The sequence below is a fragment of the Triturus cristatus genome, chromosome 12 (assembly GCF_964204655.1).
Source record: "Triturus cristatus chromosome 12, aTriCri1.1, whole genome shotgun sequence".
Taxonomy (NCBI): domain Eukaryota; kingdom Metazoa; phylum Chordata; class Amphibia; order Caudata; family Salamandridae; genus Triturus; species Triturus cristatus.
In genome coordinates, this window is record NC_140595.1 from 48,641,270 (window position 1) to 48,662,711 (window position 21,442).

At 45.6% G+C, this 21,442-nt stretch overlaps 1 protein-coding gene across 1 annotated transcript in view; it reads right to left on the reverse strand.

Annotated features, from left to right (window-relative positions):
• Nucleotides 1-632: 632 nt before the first annotated feature.
• EBI3 (Epstein-Barr virus induced 3) overlaps nt 633-21,442 on the reverse strand; it is a 30,428-nt gene continuing 9,618 nt past the window's right edge. The window contains exons 2-6 of the mRNA XM_085637782.1: nt 20,153-20,398; nt 18,538-18,655; nt 16,072-16,250; nt 15,320-15,483; nt 633-4,283 (exon numbers count right to left, since the gene is read on the reverse strand). Of these exons, the coding sequence (XP_085493908.1) occupies nt 4,131-4,283; nt 15,320-15,483; nt 16,072-16,250; nt 18,538-18,655; nt 20,153-20,398 (860 nt within the window). The 3' untranslated portion in view covers nt 633-4,130. The remainder of the gene's footprint in view (nt 4,284-15,319; nt 15,484-16,071; nt 16,251-18,537; nt 18,656-20,152; nt 20,399-21,442) is intronic.

Below are 21,442 nucleotides of genomic sequence, written 5' to 3' on the forward strand. Positions count from 1 at the left end.
ATATTTCCATTTAAAGTACTGTGTAGGGTGACCACTGTTCTCCATGCCATCATGCCTGTTCTTTTAATAGATTTATATGTATTTTGTGCAGAGAAAATGAGAGAAGGGGAGACCGCCTTAAAGGCAGTGTATCATCAGGTTATCCGACTTCATTCGGAAATCAGGATCCTGTCAAGTAGGCTTGAATGGCACCAGCATCGAGTTTTTATTTTCTGGTTTCCGAATCAGCAACTTGGACCCTATTGCACATTTTGTCTCTAAAGTGGGAAACATCCTTTACAATGCAGTCACTATCCCGACTGTGACATTACCGCGTGTTACTTTACCCCGCAAGTCATTACAATGACTTGCTTTAGGGGGCACATTGTTGGACTGGTGTTGGATTTTAAGTCAAACACCTTCCCTACTGTTGCATGTGTGGCAAATGCATGCGGGGTTCCATCATACAACCCCCTAAATTTCCTATCGGACAAGAGAGGTGACTCTTTGTGAACTTACCATCAGATCACGTTATATGGTTGGGATAAAACTGACAGTAAAGGGTGTGCGACAAAACAAGGTACCAGGAAGACAAAAAATAAGTGCATTAAGACATTTTAAACCCTGTTGCATAAATATGTACACAAGGACCAATTTTTGAATAACAGCATTTTATTGCAAATATTCTCTTTTTTACATAAGCATGCCATTTAGCTCTATGCTAGCCAAGAATATAAGTGCTATTACATTATTAAACTATGAATCCAAATCCCACAATATATTCGCTGAGCCTGTCGCTTTTAACAAGATCAGTTTGCAGACGCTATAACCCATATCATTTAGTTAGTTTTCGAATTAGAGCAAAATAGGTGGTATCTGATTTTACAATTAGGCATGCTATAACCTTAACAAACAGTGAATGAACAGTGAGGCGCCTAGAAGGCGCATAGAAGTATTTGTGTACATAGTAAACACAAATGATACAGCTTTAAATTTAAGAGACAATGATCTGAGAATAATTCTTCACAGTTTTGATACACATCTTTGTATTTTTATGTCTTTTTCTTGATGTTTCTTGAAGTTGCACCTTCTAAATAAATCTGTTAAACTTTCAGCCTCAGTTTTCATGGCTCACATATCTGTTTCCTTCGTTTTTAGAGCGAGCGTTCCCAGACACCCCGGCTCAAATTAAGGTGCCCCTTTTATCCCTAACTCACTCCCTCACTCACTCCGTGAAGGCTCCCTGGGCTCTGTGCACAGCCCCCTGCCCTCTTGACCCTTAATAAAGCTTCCCTCCAACATAGGGGGTATCTGATTTTACAATTAGGCATGCTATAACCTTAACAAACAGTGAATGAACAGTGAGGCGCCTAGAAGGCGCATAGAAGTATTTGTGTACATAGTAAACACAAATGATACAGCTTTAAATTTAAGAGACAATGATCTGAGAATAATTCTTCACAGTTTTGATACACATCTTTTATTTCCATGATTACAGTTAATACATCTTTAGTATTAGCCAGTTCAATAGTTCAATACTTCATAAAAATACTCAAAGCCATTTCCCGGTAATACTGGGACACCCTTTGGGGCACCTGTTTGCACTTTATATATTCCCTCATTCATTCATAAGAGGCAGCCAACACGTATTTTGTGGCACACTTCTATGAGAGAAGAAGTGTGGCTCAATGATTAGAGCGGCAGACCCTGAGGCAGAGGTCTAGCCCGGGACCAGGGTTCAATTCCCCGCCTCGGCGGGTCTTGGGCTCAAAAAATTCCACAGACCTGATAATTCTCGCCTCGTGCCTATTCCAATCATGGAGTCCCACTCTGCAGCTCTGGGCAATAGCTTGCTTAATCTCCACAACGGCCCCCACAATGCTAAGGATGCCTGGCCTCCACCTTGGGGGTGCCCAGGAATGGATGCCTCAAAGGGAAAGCCAGGATGGGTTCCACAGTGGTATTCGTACAAGCGCCTTGAGACCCTTGCGGGTGAGTAGTGCGCTATACAAGTATCAAATTTACATTTTTTACATTTACGTTGCCAAAGCCTGTAATTCCCTACACAAAAAAAATGTATAATGTTTAAGCCTGCACATAAAAGGTTTTAGCTCCCCAGCCTGGGTAGTGCCAGGGCATTTCTGGCAGTCCTAATTATGAGAACATTTTTCCACAAATGTCTTGCGGGTTTGTAACACTAACTCAATGGCCCTCAGTTTATTCTTTATAAGCAAGACAAAGAATAAAATGTGTCATGGCGCGCGCACAGGCCGTATGCTTCAGGATGCTACAGGCACATGCATCATTCAGTAGGTGCCTACAAGCTTGATGACGTATTTGCTGGCAGCGCGCTTGCCTGCTGAATGATGCATGCAAGTGCAATATTATTTTTTATTTACTTATCCAAGATGGCGGACCCCACTTGGTGCAGTAAATTTAAAAATACGTTTTTAATTGTCCTCGAGCATTTTTGGGCAAACAGAACAGCCAAGTAGCAAAAGGAGCTGCTAGGCGCTTCGAGAAATGTAAAAAACATACATATTAAAAGGACCCAGAGGGGTAGGAAGACAATGGAGAAGCGGTTGGGGAGAAACAATAGGGAGTGGGTGCGGGATGAAATAAAACTGAAGTTGGGTGAGAAGGGATAAAGAAGAGGAAAAGCAGCATACAAGGTAGAGAGCAACACAGAGCGCGGGGGAATCTGGCAGAGAGAAGAACACAAGAGCAGCACACAAGGCAGAGAACAAAATGGAGTGTGGGAGCTGGTATTTGGTAGAGGAGAAGCACATGAGGGAGAGAGCTGGAAAATAGATGTACCCTCATGAAAAAGAAAAATGTAGTTCCCTAAATGTGAGCAGTGGAAGGATGCAGGTCAGCCAATCAAAAGCATAGTAAAGAGGATATGCTGCAAGGAAGGGGCAAACACAAGAAGAGCAAGGAAAGCCATCGAGTGACATTAAAGCCAGCCAATGCGAGCTATGGGCGGGTTCCAAGCCAAGTGGAAGTTTTTGGTACAGTCCACACAGGAGATAATGTACAACTATGGTAGGCGAGACCTAAAAACAGCACGCAGGACACTTCGAGTTTCATTCTTAAGATCAGTTTTATATCTAGACACAGGAGGGCGCTCCTGGCTAAGAAATGCATAATGTTTCACCACATTTGACTACAATTCGGCGGGGTGCTACATTAATTCCCCCTTTGCCACTGGATTCAAGCAAGCCTGGCTGAAGACGGCTGAAATGCCAGAAACCGGTCCTAGGATGCTTGTTTCCGGTCTAGGGAGGACCTGGCTTGGCAGTTCGAGCTGGACTGTTCCCATGAGGCACAGGGTCAGACTGATTTGCATATGGCCATGTCTGAACTGGGGTGGCAGAGTGGGCTAAAGAACAGTGATGGATCAAACCCAGATCTGTTGACTGGGTGTGAGTGTTTGATTGGTTTGGATGCTCCGTCCATCACCATCCCCTTTTGTACCACATTAATTCCCCCACCATGACATGCGATGCTATATATATAATAACTCTACACAAAACACATAATGTCAAGGTCATATTGTTTCTAAAGATTGCAAATTATCAGTGCAGTTTCTAAATTAATGGCATTCAATTTTCGGATGGATGGAATACAGAGTTAGCTCTAATAGCTGAACAAAGTTTTCGTTTAAAAAAAATATTTTAGTGGCATTAAAAACTCAATGTATTCACCCCCCGCCGCACCCAAACACACACACACATGCAACCGTCCCTCTCTATGGAGCGCTCCACTGTTAGACAGTGAGCAACAACACATGATGGCACTCGTAAAGAACAGGGGGTGCAAAATATATTTCACCTATAGCAAGAAAATACCCTGACAAGTGGGGGCCCAACTGTAGGCAAAGCATCACCTAGAGGCGCAGTCGGAGCATTGCTCTTCTCTCTATAACCCGTCTTGCTTTGAATGGTTAAATCACAGATGTGGCCCCAGTGCTTTGAACCCGCTTTGATGCCAGTCTGGGCGCCTAGCAAGCAAACGTCACCAGGCACAGCACAGCATGAAAGCACCAAGGAGGGCGGATGCCCAGAAGTCCCCTTGCACGGCAGGGCTGGGTGGCCCTCTAGGCCCTCTTGGGTGGGCCCCCCTCCTCTCTGGACCCCCTCCCCCTCCTCTCAGTGATGCGCCCACGGCTCGGCACACACCGGCGGGCTCCAGTCGCTGGCCTCGCCGTAGCCGATGAAGTCTTTGGCGTTCACCTGCACCGCGTGCACCTTCCTCGGCCAGACGCCCTTGATGACGACCGAGGTCTGCTCGTACGGCCCCCGCTGCGGAAGAGAGAAGGAGAGAGCTCTTACCACAGGCAGAGGCACCGGAATTAAGCAACAACAGAGGGCCGATTTACAAGGCAGCGGGAGCTATTTTCAGGAGTAAGGAAAAGGCAAATTATCCAAAATGATGCAAAAAAATAAATAAATCATCTTTGTTCTGTGATGTTATATGCGAGGTTAGTTCATTCCTATAAACTTTGAAATACAATAATGCGGTTGAAGTTAATTATGTGGCAAATCTGGAGGAATACCAACCAGCTATAACACATAGAATGATGCTAGAACCCTACAAACCTGTGTTCATTGTTAACTTCTTGCATGCCCCTTCTAAGGCCAGAAATTAGTGGTACTAAGAAAATACCACTACTTGCCTGTAATAATTTGTTACAGACAAGTAGTGAAGTTACAGTCACTCTGCTGCTGCTCTCACTCTTCTGTCATTAGCGCCAGGAAACCATTGGTGTCAGTGCGCTTTACAAGCTTCATTTAACATAACAAAACATAACACTGCACTGAGCCCCACAGCATGGTAACAGAAAAATGAACCAGTGCAAGGGCTTTGCTCACATCAAGCACACGGAGAGCAGGTACTGCAATCCTCTAGGTTGATCCGGGGCTGTACTAAATTTGTAAAAAAGAACAAAACAAAAAAAACATAAATGCCGGGTCACTCATCAATAGGTCATTGCAGCTTGCACCACCCATTGCCCTGCCAGCGCGGCCAGTGACAGTACTAATGCAACTCCTGCCATCACACACCTGCAAGTGTACCAAGCGAGTCAATTCCAGGCCCCCAAAGATATTAGAATGGACTGGGCGACAGAAATCGGTCCTGTTTTTTCACGCAAATTGAATTAATAAACAAATGTTCTGTGCTAATTTCTAAATCGGACCAACAGCGCCACCACACGGCGAACTGTAATAAGTGCAGGTGTTGGAAATTCAAACCTACCAAGGTTTCAGTTTGCGTATGTGTGACATTTTCATAATTTCAATGTAGTTGTGAGTGACATTTAATGACTATGAATGCCACTTTCTCGTGAACACATCAAGCAATGAAGGCGAGGTAAATATATAAATATCAGAAATTACACCCATTTGAGCAACAAGAAACTCTAAGATCTTAAAACTGCTGCAAAGCCCACGAAATAGAAGGGCACCTCAGAAATAGCGAGGTGCCGCCATCAGGATCCACACGAGGGCACTGTCTCTGCCACGGGTCCAGATAAATGTTTATATTATCAAGCGCTTCACTGAGAGTAACAAAGAGGGCATATGGTTTCATTACAAGACCGGAGGCTACATTATGCATTATCACTTTGAGCCGGACGGGGTGACTCTGGTTCATTGAGCAATTTAAAAATTCACAGTGCAACATATTCCCAAATATTTGCGGACTATTAGCGGCGAGTCGAGTTGCTCTGCACTGCAGCAGCTGCTAAAATTAATTAACTTTATAATGGATGGCCTGTGTGCACAGAACAGCAGGCAGACAGAGCTGAGCAGCACAGTGACACTGTGTCCATCTATAATGTTTGTGCCTAAAATGCAAACTCATGTGTCCATATGCACACACTGCTTCATGATGAGACGAATACAATTTAGGGACAGTGGAGAGAAAATAGCACAATAAATATAAATATTTCATAAACTTGCAATTCAGGACCGCAACAAATCCACACTCTAGGCTCCTCCGTGCCTACACTTGACCATTCTTTTGTCCTTAACCACTCTGGTGCTGCAGCAGAATTCTTGGGGGCCCGGCGGGAGGGCAGAAAATTGAAATTAAACATCCTGCCACAGCCTGCGCCGACTGGACCCTCCTGTGGCATGATCAAGTTGTCTTAGTCCATGTGGGACCTGACTAGAACTTGAAGATTGCCAGCGCCCAGGCCATTCATCATTCTCTGGCAGCCTTGGCATTCTTCTGAATGTGGAAGCCGCCAAATTAAAGGAAAGATCACTGGGGGTGGCAGCATCAGCCAGAAAATCAGCAACAGCCAGTTCATATGCCACCCCTGGATAATTCAATTAGTCAGACCTGGCACTCCGGACCACGTGACAGACTGAGGCAGTCGTGGCGGGTTTTAGCTGCTATACAGTCAGCAGAGCCCAGCCTGCCGTGGCACAAGCCCGAGGACGACACTGACGTGAGCAGTTCTTGCAGGCTGCAAGAAATTATATTATGTTAATGTGTGTGTCCATCATGTGTCAAGCTCTACAACCTGAGTGAGAGTTATTTTGTTTATTAAAAACTGTGCTGCAGACCTGGCTCATGCCCAGTAGCACACCGTCTCTCTGCACAGCACAGTGAGACAGACGCACACAGCAGCACCGGAGAGGCACGCAGCTGTAAGGGCCACAGGCTGGCAGTGTGGACTGTCTCCTGGCTCACATCATTGCTGTTGGCATCCCTTCAGAGACAGGGTGCCACAGGAGCTGGCTGTACAGCCCGCCATGGCACAGCTGTCCCTCATTCAGCAGTGAACACTTGGACGCTGTGCTGCTGTAAATAAATACAGCCCCTACGGCCGCTGCCAAGCTGCTTCACCTCTCACAGGACACAGATGGGCAAGGCGCTATCAATGTGTGATTAATGCACATTAATGCATTGATGAGGAACACCACATTAAAATGCTTCAGTCTAACGCCTGATGCGTGGCACTTGTCAGGACTGAATCACCCATGAGGGTCTCAAGGCGCTGGAGTTGCTAGCTGCTTCACAGTGCTCTGTTAATTTGAACAGCCAGGTCTCAAGTCCTTTTGTGAATTCTCGAAATGATGAGGCAGCCCTAAGGAGCAGGGGAAGGTCGTTCCAGGCTTTGGCTGTCAGAAGAGAGAAGGAACGTCCTCCACTGTTGCCTCGGTGGATCCAGGAGGTGTCTGCGAGGAAGAGGGAGGTGGATCATAGGAGTCTGGTTGGTTGGTGGAAGGTCATTCGTTTGTTGATGTGTGCTGGTCCTTTGTTGTGCAGGGCTTTGTATGCATGGCTCAGCATCTTGAACTGGCATCTCTTCTGGATCGGGAGTCAGTGTAGCTTCTTGAGGTGTGGTGTGATGTGGGTCTGTCTGGGGAGGTCGAGGATGAGTCGCTGAGTTTTGTATTCTCTGTAGTCTCTTCAGACAGCGTGCAGAGATTCCTATGTAGAGTGTGTTCCCGTAGTCCAGCCTGCTTGTGACAAGGGCCTGAAGGACCGTCCTTTTGGTGTTGACTGGGAGCCACCTGAAGATCTTGCGGAGCATGCGTAGAGTGTGGAAGCGGGCAGATGAAACTGTGTTTACCTGTTTCTTCATAGATAACTTGCTGTCCAAAATGATGCAGAGGTTGCAGCCATGGTCTGTCGGGTGGGAGATGGGCGGAGTTCAACAGGCCACCTTGCTTCTTTCCACGGTGAGGTGTTGTTCCCAAAGATGAAGACTTCCGTCTTATCCATGTTCCACTTAAGACAATTGTCCTTCATCCAGTCAGTGACGTTCATCATACATCTGTGGAAGTTGACTCTGGCGGTGTAGTGTATTCTGACAGCGAGAGGTTGAGCTGGGTGTCATCAGCGTAGGAGAAGATGTTGAGTCAGTGCGATCTGATGGTGTTGGCCAGTGGGGTCATGTACGTGTTGAAGAGGGTGGGGCTGATGGACGATCCTTGGGGTATATTTACTTCTTGTGAAAGCGACGTATTCTTTAGTGATACTTACCCACTATAGACCTCGCTGTAAGTATATTACTCAGGGACACTATATTTTGTGCACTGGATCACTCAGTACACCAGTTTCAAGTAGCACGTTTTCTCGTTTCTTCACCACACCCGCCATTGGCTTTAATCGCGTTTTTACACGCGCATACTCTTGGCACGTTTGGGCGACTTTCCCACAACTATAGCTTTTTCTCTACTATCTCCTTCTTTAAAAATAATGCACTTCTTCATAGCTTGCTTTCACGAGTGTTTCCACGAGTGCAAATCCTATTCTTAGAATGTTGTATTTTCTTATACCTAGTCAATTAGACTTTCTGTTTCGTTGTAGCTCTCAGAATGGTGGACCAGGTTGAAAATTGACTTCTCCTCTACAATGCGTATCCCCTGAAGAAGGGTTTCGTTAACCCGAAATGCATTGGGAACTTTCATTGTAACAAAGAGAATATCATTTATGTTGCTTTTAGAGTCATAAATTCTCATGGATCGAATATGTTTATGATTCTTCATACTCTCAGAATTTTTGCAAAGCAGATGTTTGTACTCACAATGACCATTATATGTTTTGACTATAATATGTTTTAACAAGTTGGCACATGTAAAAGTATTTACGTATTTTGATGTTTGAATTATTCAGAAGAATATTAAATCAAGGATATAGACTTATACAGTCTTGTGTAGTGCGTCATGTAGGTTTGGGTCACTCCACTCCTCCACTTTTGACGATCCTTGGGGTACGCCACATCATCTTCTTGGGATCTGAGGTGAACAGTGGAAGACAGATTCTCTGTGTTCTTCTGGTGAGGTATAAGGCAAACAATTGAGGGCGTCTCCCTGGATTGCGATGTGGTGGTCTGTTGATCAAGATGTGATGGGAGATGGTATTGAAGGTGGCTTCCAGGTCCAGGAGGAGGAGGACTGCCATTTTGATGTGGACCAGGAGGGCCTGATGTCATCTGTGGCAATGATCAGGGTTGTCTCTGTGCTGTGGTTGGCTCAGAATCCAGATTGAGAGAGGCCCAGGAGGTTGTTGTGTTCGAGGTGTTTGGTGAGTTGCTGGTTGATTGCCTTTTCGAGAACCTTCACTGAAAAGGGAAGCAGGGAGGTGGACCAGTAGTCCTTCGGTTCTGCTGGGTTGGCGGATGTGTTTTTCAGGAGGGGCCTCACTTCAGCACGCTTACAGTCTTCAGGGAAGGAGGCTGAGGTGATGAAGATGTTTAGGACTTTCTGGCGTTCATCGCCAATCGTCTTGCTCCCGAGGTTGAAGATGTGGTGGGGACAGGGGCCTATGGGTGCTCCAGAATGTACAGAGTTCATGATGGAGATTGTGGCTTGAGTTGTGAGAGGGTCTCACCGGGTGAGCTTGTTTTCGGGGTTTGTGTTCGTGGGTGTGAGCAGGCTGATGCTGTCAGCAGCGGGGGTTTGAAGTTTTTGTAGATGGCTGAGATCTTGTCGTGGAAGAAGTCTGTCAGGGTGTCACACAGTTCTTGAGAGGAGATGATGTTGTTCTCAGTGGCTGTGGGGTTAGAGAACTCCTGCACAATGGTGAAGAGCTCCTTCCTGTGGTTTGTGCTGGCTTCTATGCAGTCTGCAAGGGTGTTGTTCTTTGTTTCTTTCATGAGGCGGTGGTACTGGTTGAGCGCTAGCTTGAAGGTGGTGTCATCTACTGTCTTTTTGCTGGTGCGCCACTACCTTTCTGGTTGCTGGGAGATGTGTTTGATAGATTTCAGCTCCAAGGTAAACCAGCTGGCTCTTCTGGCAGGTCTTTTGGGTTTGGCTGGCTTGGCGGGTGTGATTGTGTTGGCGCATTCTGTGATCCACTGGTAGAATTTCTTCACAGCCTGTTCTGGGTTGGATGTTGTCTCTGGGAGGTGGGAGTTGAGTGCATTGTTCCACTGGTCTTCTGATATCTTTTTTCCAGTTTCTGCACGTGGAGCTGGGGGGCATGGTGCCAGTGTTGGTAGGTCTTGAGATGTTGAAGTGGACACTGTAGTGATCGGTCCAGGGGAACTGTGAGACGTGGCTGTACTTGACTCTGTCTCTGGACGTGAAAATAGGGTAGAGCATGTCTCCTGCGATTTGGGTGGGGTCGATGACAAGTTATTTGAGGTCGATGTTGCTCATGCTTTCCAGGAACTCAGTTGTGTTGGTGCATTGAGGTGAAGTTAAGATCCACAATGAAGATGTAATTCTCGTAGTCAATGGTGATCAGTGCGTTGAGGTCTGGGATGGCGTTGCAGAAGCTGGTGCATGGTCCTGGTGGTCTGTATGCGAGGGTGTGTTTGATGGTGCTTTTTATATCTGTGTGGAGTTGGGAGTTGAGATGCTCCATTATCACGGTTAAGTAGTCTGTGGAAGTTGTGCAGCGTATGGTGTCCTTGTAGATGATGGCCCTTCCACCTCCATGTTTGTTGGTCTGGTCCCAGTGTGTTATCTTGTAGCCTTTTGGTGTGGTGATGTCTGGCGTGGAGGAGGGGTTCAGCTAGGTCTCTGTGAGGAAGATGATGTCTGGGGAGAGGGATGAGATCATATCCCGGATCTCTGTGGTGTTTTTGATGAGCGACAGTGCATTGAGTAGAATGCACTGGAATTGTGCTTTGGTGGTCTTGGTCGGCGTGATGGATGCAGTCGTGTTTGTGGAGTCTCTGGCATTGTTGGTTATTTCTGTGTGGCAGGTGAAGCAGCAGTGCTGGCAGGAGAACGGTCCTCTGGTGGTGCGTAGGGATGTGCAGCAGCAGTGGTTGTTGTCGATGTGCCTGGGATCCAGGGCTTTGCGGTCTAGCTGTGTGGGGTAGAGGAAACAGGATTGCTGGCGCTGGGCGCAGTCAAGGCACGGATGGGCGCAGACTGGATTGCCTTTGGAGCAGCGGTGGTGCGCCTGCTGCAGCTGCAGCCTCCATTAAGTAGATCTTAGGATGGGGGCAGGGTGGTAGGTGGTGGGTGTGGTGAAACAGGCGCGAAAGGAGCGGGCGCCATGGAGGCTCCAAAAACAGTGCATTACAGAGGGAACAACAGAGGTTTAATAAAAAGCACAAATATGGCTAAACAGTTGCTAATACACTGGAGATAATAATACAAATACAGGCAGAACAATGTGGCTAAAAATAACTCGCTAAAATTCACTGCAGACACTTACACGGATACAAGCAGCGGCGTGGTACAGGAAAGGAAAGTTGGTTAGAGCAGAACAAAATGCTGCTAAAATAACTTGCTAAACATACTAGGAATGGGATACAATGTGCAGGCAGCATGGAGCACAGAGCTGAACGCTGACAGCAGAATGCATGGCAGGGTCAGGAGACCAGCAGCGCAGTGGGAGCTGATCAGAAATGAAGGCAATTAAGTGCCAGTACCGAGCACCGGAAACCACCAGCTCAAATTAAGCACTGGATCTAGCTCAATGGGGCAGGCAGTGCTAGGAGGCCCATAAGAAACAGTCAAATCAAAAAAAAGTTTATGTTTTTAGGAAATAACTTGCAGGAACCTGTGTTTCTGCTCTTATTTTCGCAAGTCTTTGCCTGATATTGCACCAAAAAGTGAAGTGTCTGGGTTAAAAATATTATACATGTGGTATCCCCTGAGAATTGTAATCCCAGCGGGCCCAGTTACCACCATTTTTAGGTCTGGCTTGAGGGCACAACTGTCTTTCTTACTTAATGCTCTTGGGTGGTTGATGCACCATTCCACCTTTCAGGCAGTGCATCTATTTCAGTGCATGAGGAACTATTTTACATCCGAAAAGTACACTCCATCCTCACATTGTTTGTCATATTCAAAGCTTTATCTTCTGCAGGCGTTCTACAAAAATCAGTCCTTTTTTGCTACTTTTTCACTGGCAAAGTCAATAGGGCAGGTTTTAGTGTGATGAAGCGTACTTGTGCAGGCAAACATATATAAACCACATGTGTGAGTGGCTCTGTTTACATATGCTAGTACTTTAACCCCTTGGCTGCGGCGGGAATTCCGCCGCAGCGCTGGGGGGGGGCTTGAGGGCAGCGCGGTGGCGCTGTGCTCATGACGGAGCCACTCCGTCATGAGCCACGGTTGAGCTGTGCTCATGACGGAGTGGTTCCGTCATGACTCCGCCCACTGCCCTAATCGCCCGCACAGGTGGGGAATCAGCGCAGCGTGGGAGGAGCGGCGGCCAACGGCCGCAGCATGACGGAACCACTCCGTCATGAGCACACGGCACCCGTGGCTCATGACGGAGTGGTTCCGTCATGAGCGCTGAAAGGGTTAAAGCCAGACCTTTCGTCTTTGTTTATATTGGAAATAAGAGCTAACCACTATGGGGTATTAACCAAAAACAAATTGTCTTATCTATATGTAACCCCCAGAACCAGAATTTCAAGGGTCTGTCCCTTAATCTACTTATATAAGTGTGCACCCTGAATATATAAGCCACAATACTGATTGGGCACACACAGAATCGAGGACAGAATATCGAAAAAGAAATTATCAACAGGTGAGTAAGTCAGATTTTCTATATCTAACTCCACATATATGGACCTATGCGGTGCATGCATCTTCAAGGTACGTAGATGTGGAGTTAGGAATAATAATTCTATACTCCCCTATGTGCACTTTCCTTTCAATATGTTGTCACTCGATATCCTGACCTCGATATTCTTGTACCACGATGTTGTTAGTGTCTGTATATTCTTGTTGTACAATCCATATATTTTCAGCTAGACTGGGCCAGTGTCCTATGATCACCGTGCACAATAAGAAGGCCAATACATTTGAATAGAAAGTTAACATTTTACTGTCCCCATTTTAAAGAGTTGAGAGCTGTTTATCTTTAATGTTTTTTGATGGTTTGGTTCTTGAGTAAAACTGGAAAAAGGAACAGAAACAAACATATTTTTGACAGCCTGATACGATGACAGTAGGCGTTTTGGATCGCCCAGTGCAGCAGCAACTATGTGAGTAAGAGAGGCTCCCAGAAAAAAACCATTCTGAGCACCATGTATTGTACGGAATAAAGTACCCCCAGGCTTATATATCATGATTATATACAATTCGGAGTAGTTTTATTCTGTATGTAATGACATTCTAAATCCATGTAAATTGGCATTAAGTGGGTACCAAGGAGTTATTAAAAACAGAGAAGTTATAATACCAGTCCACTAGGTGGAGTATTTACAAGACATTGGTTTTCTCCTATTTGTGTATTTGTTGAGCATCAGTACAGATTTCATGTTAAATTATGTATCAGAGTCTTTTTAAATAAAACATTTTGACCATCCTTTCCAACCTATTGACATGCTGCTTTCTGTAGTTTGTACTACTCATGTATGACAAAATGCTATTCACTAACCTACGACCAGAGACATAATAATAATAATCCACATTTATAAAGCGCAAACAATCACCCGTAAGGGTCTCTAGGCGCTGGGGGCTGTCGGGAAGATTAAGCAAGCTATTGCCCAGAGTCACATGGTGCTGGGCTAATCAGCCGCCGGCGATCGAACCGTGATCCCCAGATCAGTCGCCCTGGCTGCGGCACCACACCTCTTCCCTTATGCCTCTCCTATGTTTTCTGTGCAGAGCTCTCCACCAAGATGGCAGAGATCTCTGCACATGTAAATATATGTTTTAGTTGTAAATGTGGGAGGGACCATGGACAGTGGTGGGAAAATGGTGAATATCTACGACTAAATGGGAGGGCTTTCGGGAAAATATACACTGTCAAAAGAGAAAGATAGCTATTCACAGTCCACACTTCCAACATTGCCGCAGCCTTAAAGTAGCCAAAAGAAGCTCAAGCGTGCTCCAGCCAGCCCTGGAGTATGCAAAGCATCACACACGACAACTCACAGGAACCGCGACACAATCCATAAAATATAACGGAGACAGCTAAATAAAATAATGCGCCATATGAACTAATTTTAAATCATTTAAATTCTTCACACATTATGAACTAATATGTAATTAATTACATTATTTGAACATAGATATACATATATATTTTTTTAATATATATATTTTTTTATATATATACACACATTATTTGACATATATATCTATACACACAAAACGGAAAGGAAGGAACTCTAGGTAGGTTCAGGAGGGGAGCACCTCCTTCATATGGAGCACCCGACAAAACCAGCGACACTCTTGAATCTGCTCGCCTCGAATGTCTGTTTCTCTAGAAGAATTTTGAGACATAACATTAGCACAGTACCATCCACTCCAAGCTGGAGAGGGACAACACCTTTTGCCTTTCTTACAGCAAAGTCTTTAAGCATAGGATTAGCACAATGCCATCCTTGCTGAGCTGAAAACAAATGGTGATAATATTGTGCACATAGTAATTATATCATGAACCATTTGAGGTGAATAATTGTGAATGATTACGGATATTGGCACGGTATTTCACATAAGATTGAAGAAACATTTTACCGATATAATGATTGCGGCAGGGAATGTGAAGTATTTCTTCTATTTCCAGTATTGAACTAGTATTTAAAGAGCTTACAAAATGGCGATCTGTTTGGATTGACAAAGGCTGTCTAATCAGCCGAAACGCGTCTCCTATGACTTACAGCCATTTTTCTCTGCTGCTGAGAGACTGAAAAGAAATGGATTTCGTTTTTACCCTGTGCAACTTGGTGAATTAAAGATATGGACAGCTTCTGATCTTCGAGTGTGGGCTTTCTTATATATATCACAGATTGGTCAAAAGCCTCCTATTGAGCCTTATGACAGTACAATACCTCCAACTATGTTCAAGCACGAAATGCCCTCCGATTCGAAGAAGAAAAACTGGCACTTGAAGTTGAATTCATTATAGTGTTTAATCCACCCTCCACAAGCAGATCTTTAATATTCTTTCTACTATTTTTTAAATAGTTTTTCTCCCTATGATGCGAAGCGGAGACTTGTATTATAAGGACAGTGATGTGAGAGCCTGTACTCAGAGTAATAAAGATTACTAGTAAGTAACGAGGATTAGCAACTATCTCCCCTCGGTTTGGACACATTAGATACCAACACATCGATGGGATACCGACACATCGATGGGATACCGACACATCGATGGGATACCAAAACATCGATGGGATATCAACATATTTTCGACACATCGATGGGATACCGACACATCGATGGGATACTGACACATCGATGGGAGACTGACACATCGATGGGATACTGACACATCAATGGGATACTGACACATCGATGGGATACCGACACATCGATGGGATACTGACACATCGATGGGATACCAACACATCAATGGGATACCGACACATCAATGGGATACTGATACATTGATAGGATATCGACACAGGTCCTAAGGTTCTCTTTTACATTACGGTGGCCTGCAAGGTCCTTACCAACTTGAAGGTGCTGGCTCCCGCCCACTTGTAGCGAATCATGTACTTCAGTGGGAAATACTGGGGGAGTGGCCAGGTCTTAGGCGGATCCCAGAGCACATGGAGCTTCTTGGTTTCTCCGGGGACAGGTGACACACTCACGTTCTCGGGAGGATCCGGCTTTACTGCAAAGTCCAAGCAAAAGGGAGAGAGTAAAGGCCGCGCTACGGACAATGCATATCCCCTATGATTCTACTTCAATCACAGTTACCCAACACAACAACATAGTGAGATATCTATAGAAATCATTGTGCAAGCCGATGAGATGCTAGCAGAATAACTGTGCAAATGTGGAAAATCACAGTGAGAGGCTAGTGTAAGTGCAACACAAATGCAACAAACTCACAGCTGAGTTCTAGAAAATCCACAAAGCTAATGTGGCAAATGTATAGCATTATACTTGAAAAATCACAGTGAGATCTCAAATCGGAGTGCTAGGGTGTGTTATGTGTTAAATGTAGTCTATTCGTGTAGCACTAATCTGACCTTAAGGTCACCTCAAAGTGCCACAGGGAGCTCTTTCCTGGCCCCTTCTTTCTATATCTTCTCTTAGCCCTTGGAGGCAGCCTTAACTAGGAACCCTAGAACAAAATGCCACCCACAAGAGGAATCCCTCACCATTGCCTGCCCATATTACAAACCCCTAACTTCCTGCATGCATAGATGCTATGCCCGCCCCCCACTCCTAGAAGTCACAGTGTCAGGGCTCTTACTTATCTCCTCCACGATGAAGGGGTGCAGGATGCTAGCAGCTCCAAGTGGGTTCACGGCGGTCACGTTCAGCACGTACGGCGTTAGGGAGAAGACCTGGAAGTCACTTATGGTGCAGCTGTGGGGTCGGAGCGATGACTGGACGCACTCTTCATGGGCCTCCTTGGACCCCAGTCCGTGCCTGTAAAACAAGTGCGAGAACACCGTATGACCCTCCGGCTCAGGGACTGCAGACCTATCTGTTTCATAAGATTTGGTTTTCTTCCACCCATCATGGCCATGGTCGTACATGATCCTGACAAAAAACAAACTGGTAGAGATGTTTTCTGGAGAAACGTCCTTTACAATCCCATTGCCGCAAAGTTTTCAGAATGATTAACATTCTCAAATGATTGAAGCCAGCCTGGAAATTTTCTTTATTACTTTTTTCCTTCACACTTTGGGCCTTATTTTGATGTTGGCGTACAGGTTACTCGGTCGCAACGGTGACGGATATCCCGTATGCCGAAATGTAAATCCCATTACAGCCTATGAGATTTATATTTCGGCGGATTGGATATCTGTCACCATTGTGACGGAGTAACCCATCCACCAACATCTAAATCAGGCCTTTTGTCAGTATTCTTGTTTATGGGATATCCACCAGTTTCAATCTTTCTTTTCAATCCACTCCTCTTCAAACCACTAGCAGCAGAAAGCGATCAGTGATCATCCATACATATCCTCCTTTTCACTAATTTCCTGTCCCATAGCCCCTAAACCCAGTTACCACGGCTCCAAGCAGTGCTACTGTAGCTTCATGCCATCGATGGGACACCAACACATTGATGGAATACTAACACATCGATGGGCTACCAATACATTGATCAGACACCGACACATCAATGGGATATCGACACATCGATGGGATACCAACACATCAATGGGATACTGACACATCGATGGGATACCGACACATCGTTGGAATTCCACCACATCATAGGGATACCGACACATTGATGGGATACCAACACATCGATGGGATATTGACACATCGATGGGATACTGACACATCGATGGGATATCGACACATTGTTAGAATTCCAATACATCGATGGGATACTGACACATCTATGGGATACCGACACATCGATAGGATACTGACACATCGATGGGATACTGACACCGCTAAGAGAATGGTATACATTCTCAAAGTGGAAGTTGTCCTTGAGAAACTGTTTGCAAACTAATCCGAAGTACACCATAGATCCAGATATTTGAGCACCTAAGTGACAATTAAGGTGCATGAAAAGTTTAGTGAATCTGTCCCAAAATTGTTATCCATCGAACCTGCAATTCGGACAGCACATTTGTGAAAGGTGAACCCGCTATTTGAAGCCACTGTCTACCTTTCACTGCAGACTGAACCAGGCCTGAGTCAAAGGGAAACAGACTCCTTTAGTAGGCGGGTGCAGTGAGTAGCTGCACCCACCTGCAGAAGTATGGCTGGTGTGGTTCCTGGAACACACTTGTCTTCATCCCATTAACTGTGCGTCACCTGTATGTGATGCACTGTGAGCGCACCTACTGATGGCCAGTTTACCATTGCACTCATGCGTGTAATATGACAAAGCCAAAGCATTCCCTTATTTACAAGGGAAGAGGCCCTCACCCAAATGGGGGCAAGGTAAATGTGCACAAGTGCGATTCATATAATACCAAAATGCCCTGGCCACAAAAACTGAACATACACGATTGTCGCGCCTCGGGGCTCTTTGTATAATCTGGCCCCAGACACCTATGATCAACCGCTTAAAATAGATTTCTCGCCCGACTGGTGAGATACAAACCAATTGTGGCAGAATACTCCACATTTAAGGCCCTTCCTTGAGGGACTCACATACTCTACTCCTAGGTCTGAAGACATTTTTCTAAAATTCAGGAAGTTTCTGAAGATGCGCGTGCATTGACAGGCGTTTGGACTGCAGCACATCTGACAAAAATGGCCACCCTGACACCGCTGTTATTTATCCTTCAACTGGCCCCACAGAACCCCCCCATCCCTGGAAAGTTCCATGAAGCTACCATTGTTGTATATGTGTGTGCTTGTGAATTATAAAACCACTAATAAAATATAAGATAGCGTAGCTTCTCATTGCAAGGCATGGCATAAGGTAATGTAGAAAAACATGTCAAGCTTAGCGATGTGGTTGTATGTAAGAATATGGATAACAAAAACATTGTCTGACATAAACATCGTCCATTTACAAAATATCACTCTGTTGGGTGTAGAATTTCTACTATTAACTCTGTTGGGGCAAATTGTTTGTAAACAACACTGAGGACATAATATTTTTGTCAGGCAATATTTAGGGCATGACCTTACAGTACTATACCTTGTAGGAAGTAACAGCAATACACAAGACACAATTTTGTAGCGTAGCTCAGTGTGATAAGGCGGCCGCAGTGGTTACGCGCCTGCTCCTTACCAGTATGTGGACAGGAAGGACGTGTTGAGCAGCGGATCCCGCGCCAGTTTCCAGGAGCAGCGCACCGTCTCCGGGTATCCATCTGCCCAACACTGGGCAACAGGCCTCTCAGGGGGGTCTAGCAAGGGAACAAGAAACTGTAGTTACAAATAGAGCCCCCTTGGGCAGACACTTGGGTGGGCAAATGGGTCAAAAGGGAGATCTAGGCTAGTGGCACGCAGAATCAGCGACAAGGCCAAAGCCCTCAGCGGCAAAACGTAAGACCTTCATGTGTGAGAATCTGTAATGTGGACTCGATTTGTTAATAATTTTCACTTTGACCTTATGTGACCAAGGTTGACGAATTTTGTATTTCCATCATCTGTCATGAGACAATGTAACTAAACTGTGTTCTGTCTTTTAGAATTGTTTAAAAAGTTTCCAAATTCAGGCTACACTTAGACCTCGGCGGGTTGCCCATTAGATCTGCAGAGTCCCATGACATCTGTCTCAGCTCGAAAAGAACCGCCCTTGGTAGCTGGAAAGAAGGTATCAAAGTTTGCAGAACAGACGCCATGTTGTTTCAGCCCTGCTCTGCAAACTTTTTTATTATTCATAAGCAAGGTTCCAAATGTAGGATTTGTTTATGAAGAATACCCCAAATGTCCCTGGCACACTGGGCATTTTCTCTCAGTGCTTGGGTGTCATCTGTATTGTTTCTGGTTCTGAACCGTCAGGTTTTGCCTGGTGCCCTGAGCAGCAAACATATATATCAGAAGGACTGCTGCAACAGGGCAGGCCTTCCTATGGTCATTGACTGACGGCCTGTGGTTGACAGGCTCCAGTCCATGGTTTGCAACGATGGGGCCAACTGGGGCTCTATTGCCGGAAACCTGGCTTTTCTACCACATCTAAACAAGGCGGGCGGGCCGCAGGCAGCGCCAAACTATAAGTCAGGCCCTTCGTTTGTACCAAGGACCGAGTTAACACAAGTGAATTGTAATCAATAGGTAAGAATTGTCTTCTAACCAGTGGTGAGCACTGGACTTCCCCGGAGAAGCAGCAAAGAGAGTAAAATGCCTGAACTTGTTAATGACCCTGTGCAGTCCTGTATCGGTGCTGGAAATTTCATAGCCATGGCCTGTCCGGCCATCCTCCCATTCTGGCATTAATGATGTTATCAATGATGTCATTTGTGATGTCACCTGTGAGGTCATGAGCAAAGAATGCAAGATTATGTTTGCTCAGCTAACTATAACTGGTGAATTTAAATGTTTTCTTTTTAACTTGTGGGAGTTCAGTTATATAAATGTAAGTAGACAAGTGACATGCAGACTTAAGGAGAGACTGATATCAAGGGACCGATTACGCTGTTGGCGGATGGGATAAACCGTCACAAACGTGGCGGATATCCTGTCAGTCGTATCCCAAGTTCTATAGGATATAATGGAATTGTAATTTGGCGGACGTGATATCCATCACTTTGTGACCGAGCAACCCTGTCCACCAAGATCGTAATCAGGCCCATAGAGAAGGAGAGAAAGACACAAGCATGGATTAGTGGATGGATGAATGCATGAATGGATGGATCGAGCATGTCTGCACAGCACGCAGACTCTCGCTAAGTCTTCCTTACAGCCCAGCTGCAGACGTGTTTGCTCCAAGGCTTCGCCGGTGCCTGGTCGGTGGCAGCTGTACTCTCCTCCTTGAGAATGCTGGGCTCTCAGCACAGTCAGCAGCACACCGCTGATCTTCAGCACATGGTCATCCCTGGCTATGGCGGAGCCATTAACTCTCCATTCGACGGGAGTATGGGGGTCAAAATCCAGGCAGTGCAAGTGGACGTCATCACCGACCTTAGCATACCTGTGCTTAAGGTGACCTGGAACATGAGAGGACAGAACACTTTACCCAATAGGATTCATAATTTTCACTTTTAAAAAGCCAAGTAAAATGCAATCAATCTGATTCACACTTATTGAATATTTGCAAGATTATCCCATTACGAGTTTTGAGAGACTCCCTAGAATGGGGTCATTGGGGCCTTTAGGGGTCTTGGTAGCGACCCTGCTCTGAAAGCAACCCACCCTGGCCTGCAGCCTACCGGGGAAATGCCACGGTGCCAAAATGGCCAGTCCGGCCATGGGGCACAACTCTGTTGTTTCAAGACAAGGCAAATGACCACTAGCCACAAAAGTCACAACTCACAGAAACATTTTAAACACAAAAACCCACAATCTGAAAACATCAAATGGCATTCCAAACCACAGGAAACAGTATGGTTTATGGCATGAAAACACAGAATGACATTATCCAATCAAAGGGCTACTAGGATACTAGTGGTCAGTTACAAGGGTGTGCTGGACATAGGCACATAGGAGACCTTGTGACGAAGCACCAGGGGCGCAAACATGACCCAGCAGTTCCCAGTAGCAACTGGAGAAGTGAGTTAAAATATGGGGTTAAGACAAGTCTTTACACAGCAATATCTCAGGAATGTAGACCTTGAAGGATAACTCAACACAATTCCTGACCCTCCAAAGGTGATGGGACCCTACTCTAAGGTATAGGGTGAAACTATATGGGATGAGATGGACAGGGCCGCCTGCCTCGCTGGTGACTCCTGGTGCGCCCCATGGCTTCTTCTCCACAGATTCCCTCACTAATACCTCCAAATCAAAGCAAAAAACATTTATAGAGTGCACGGCTACTTGATAGAGTGTGCCGGCACTAACAGATCGGTGAGATGAAAGGATCTACAGGGGAGAGTTAGAACACTTCATCAACATGCCAAGCCTTCAACTGATGCGTAAAAGACTCCAGGTCATTAATGGCTCTGAGAGACAAGGGCAAAGAATTCCAGCCTCTGATGACCATAGCAGAAAAGGAAGAACCGCCCCATCTTTTCTTCTTTGTCTTGGGCACT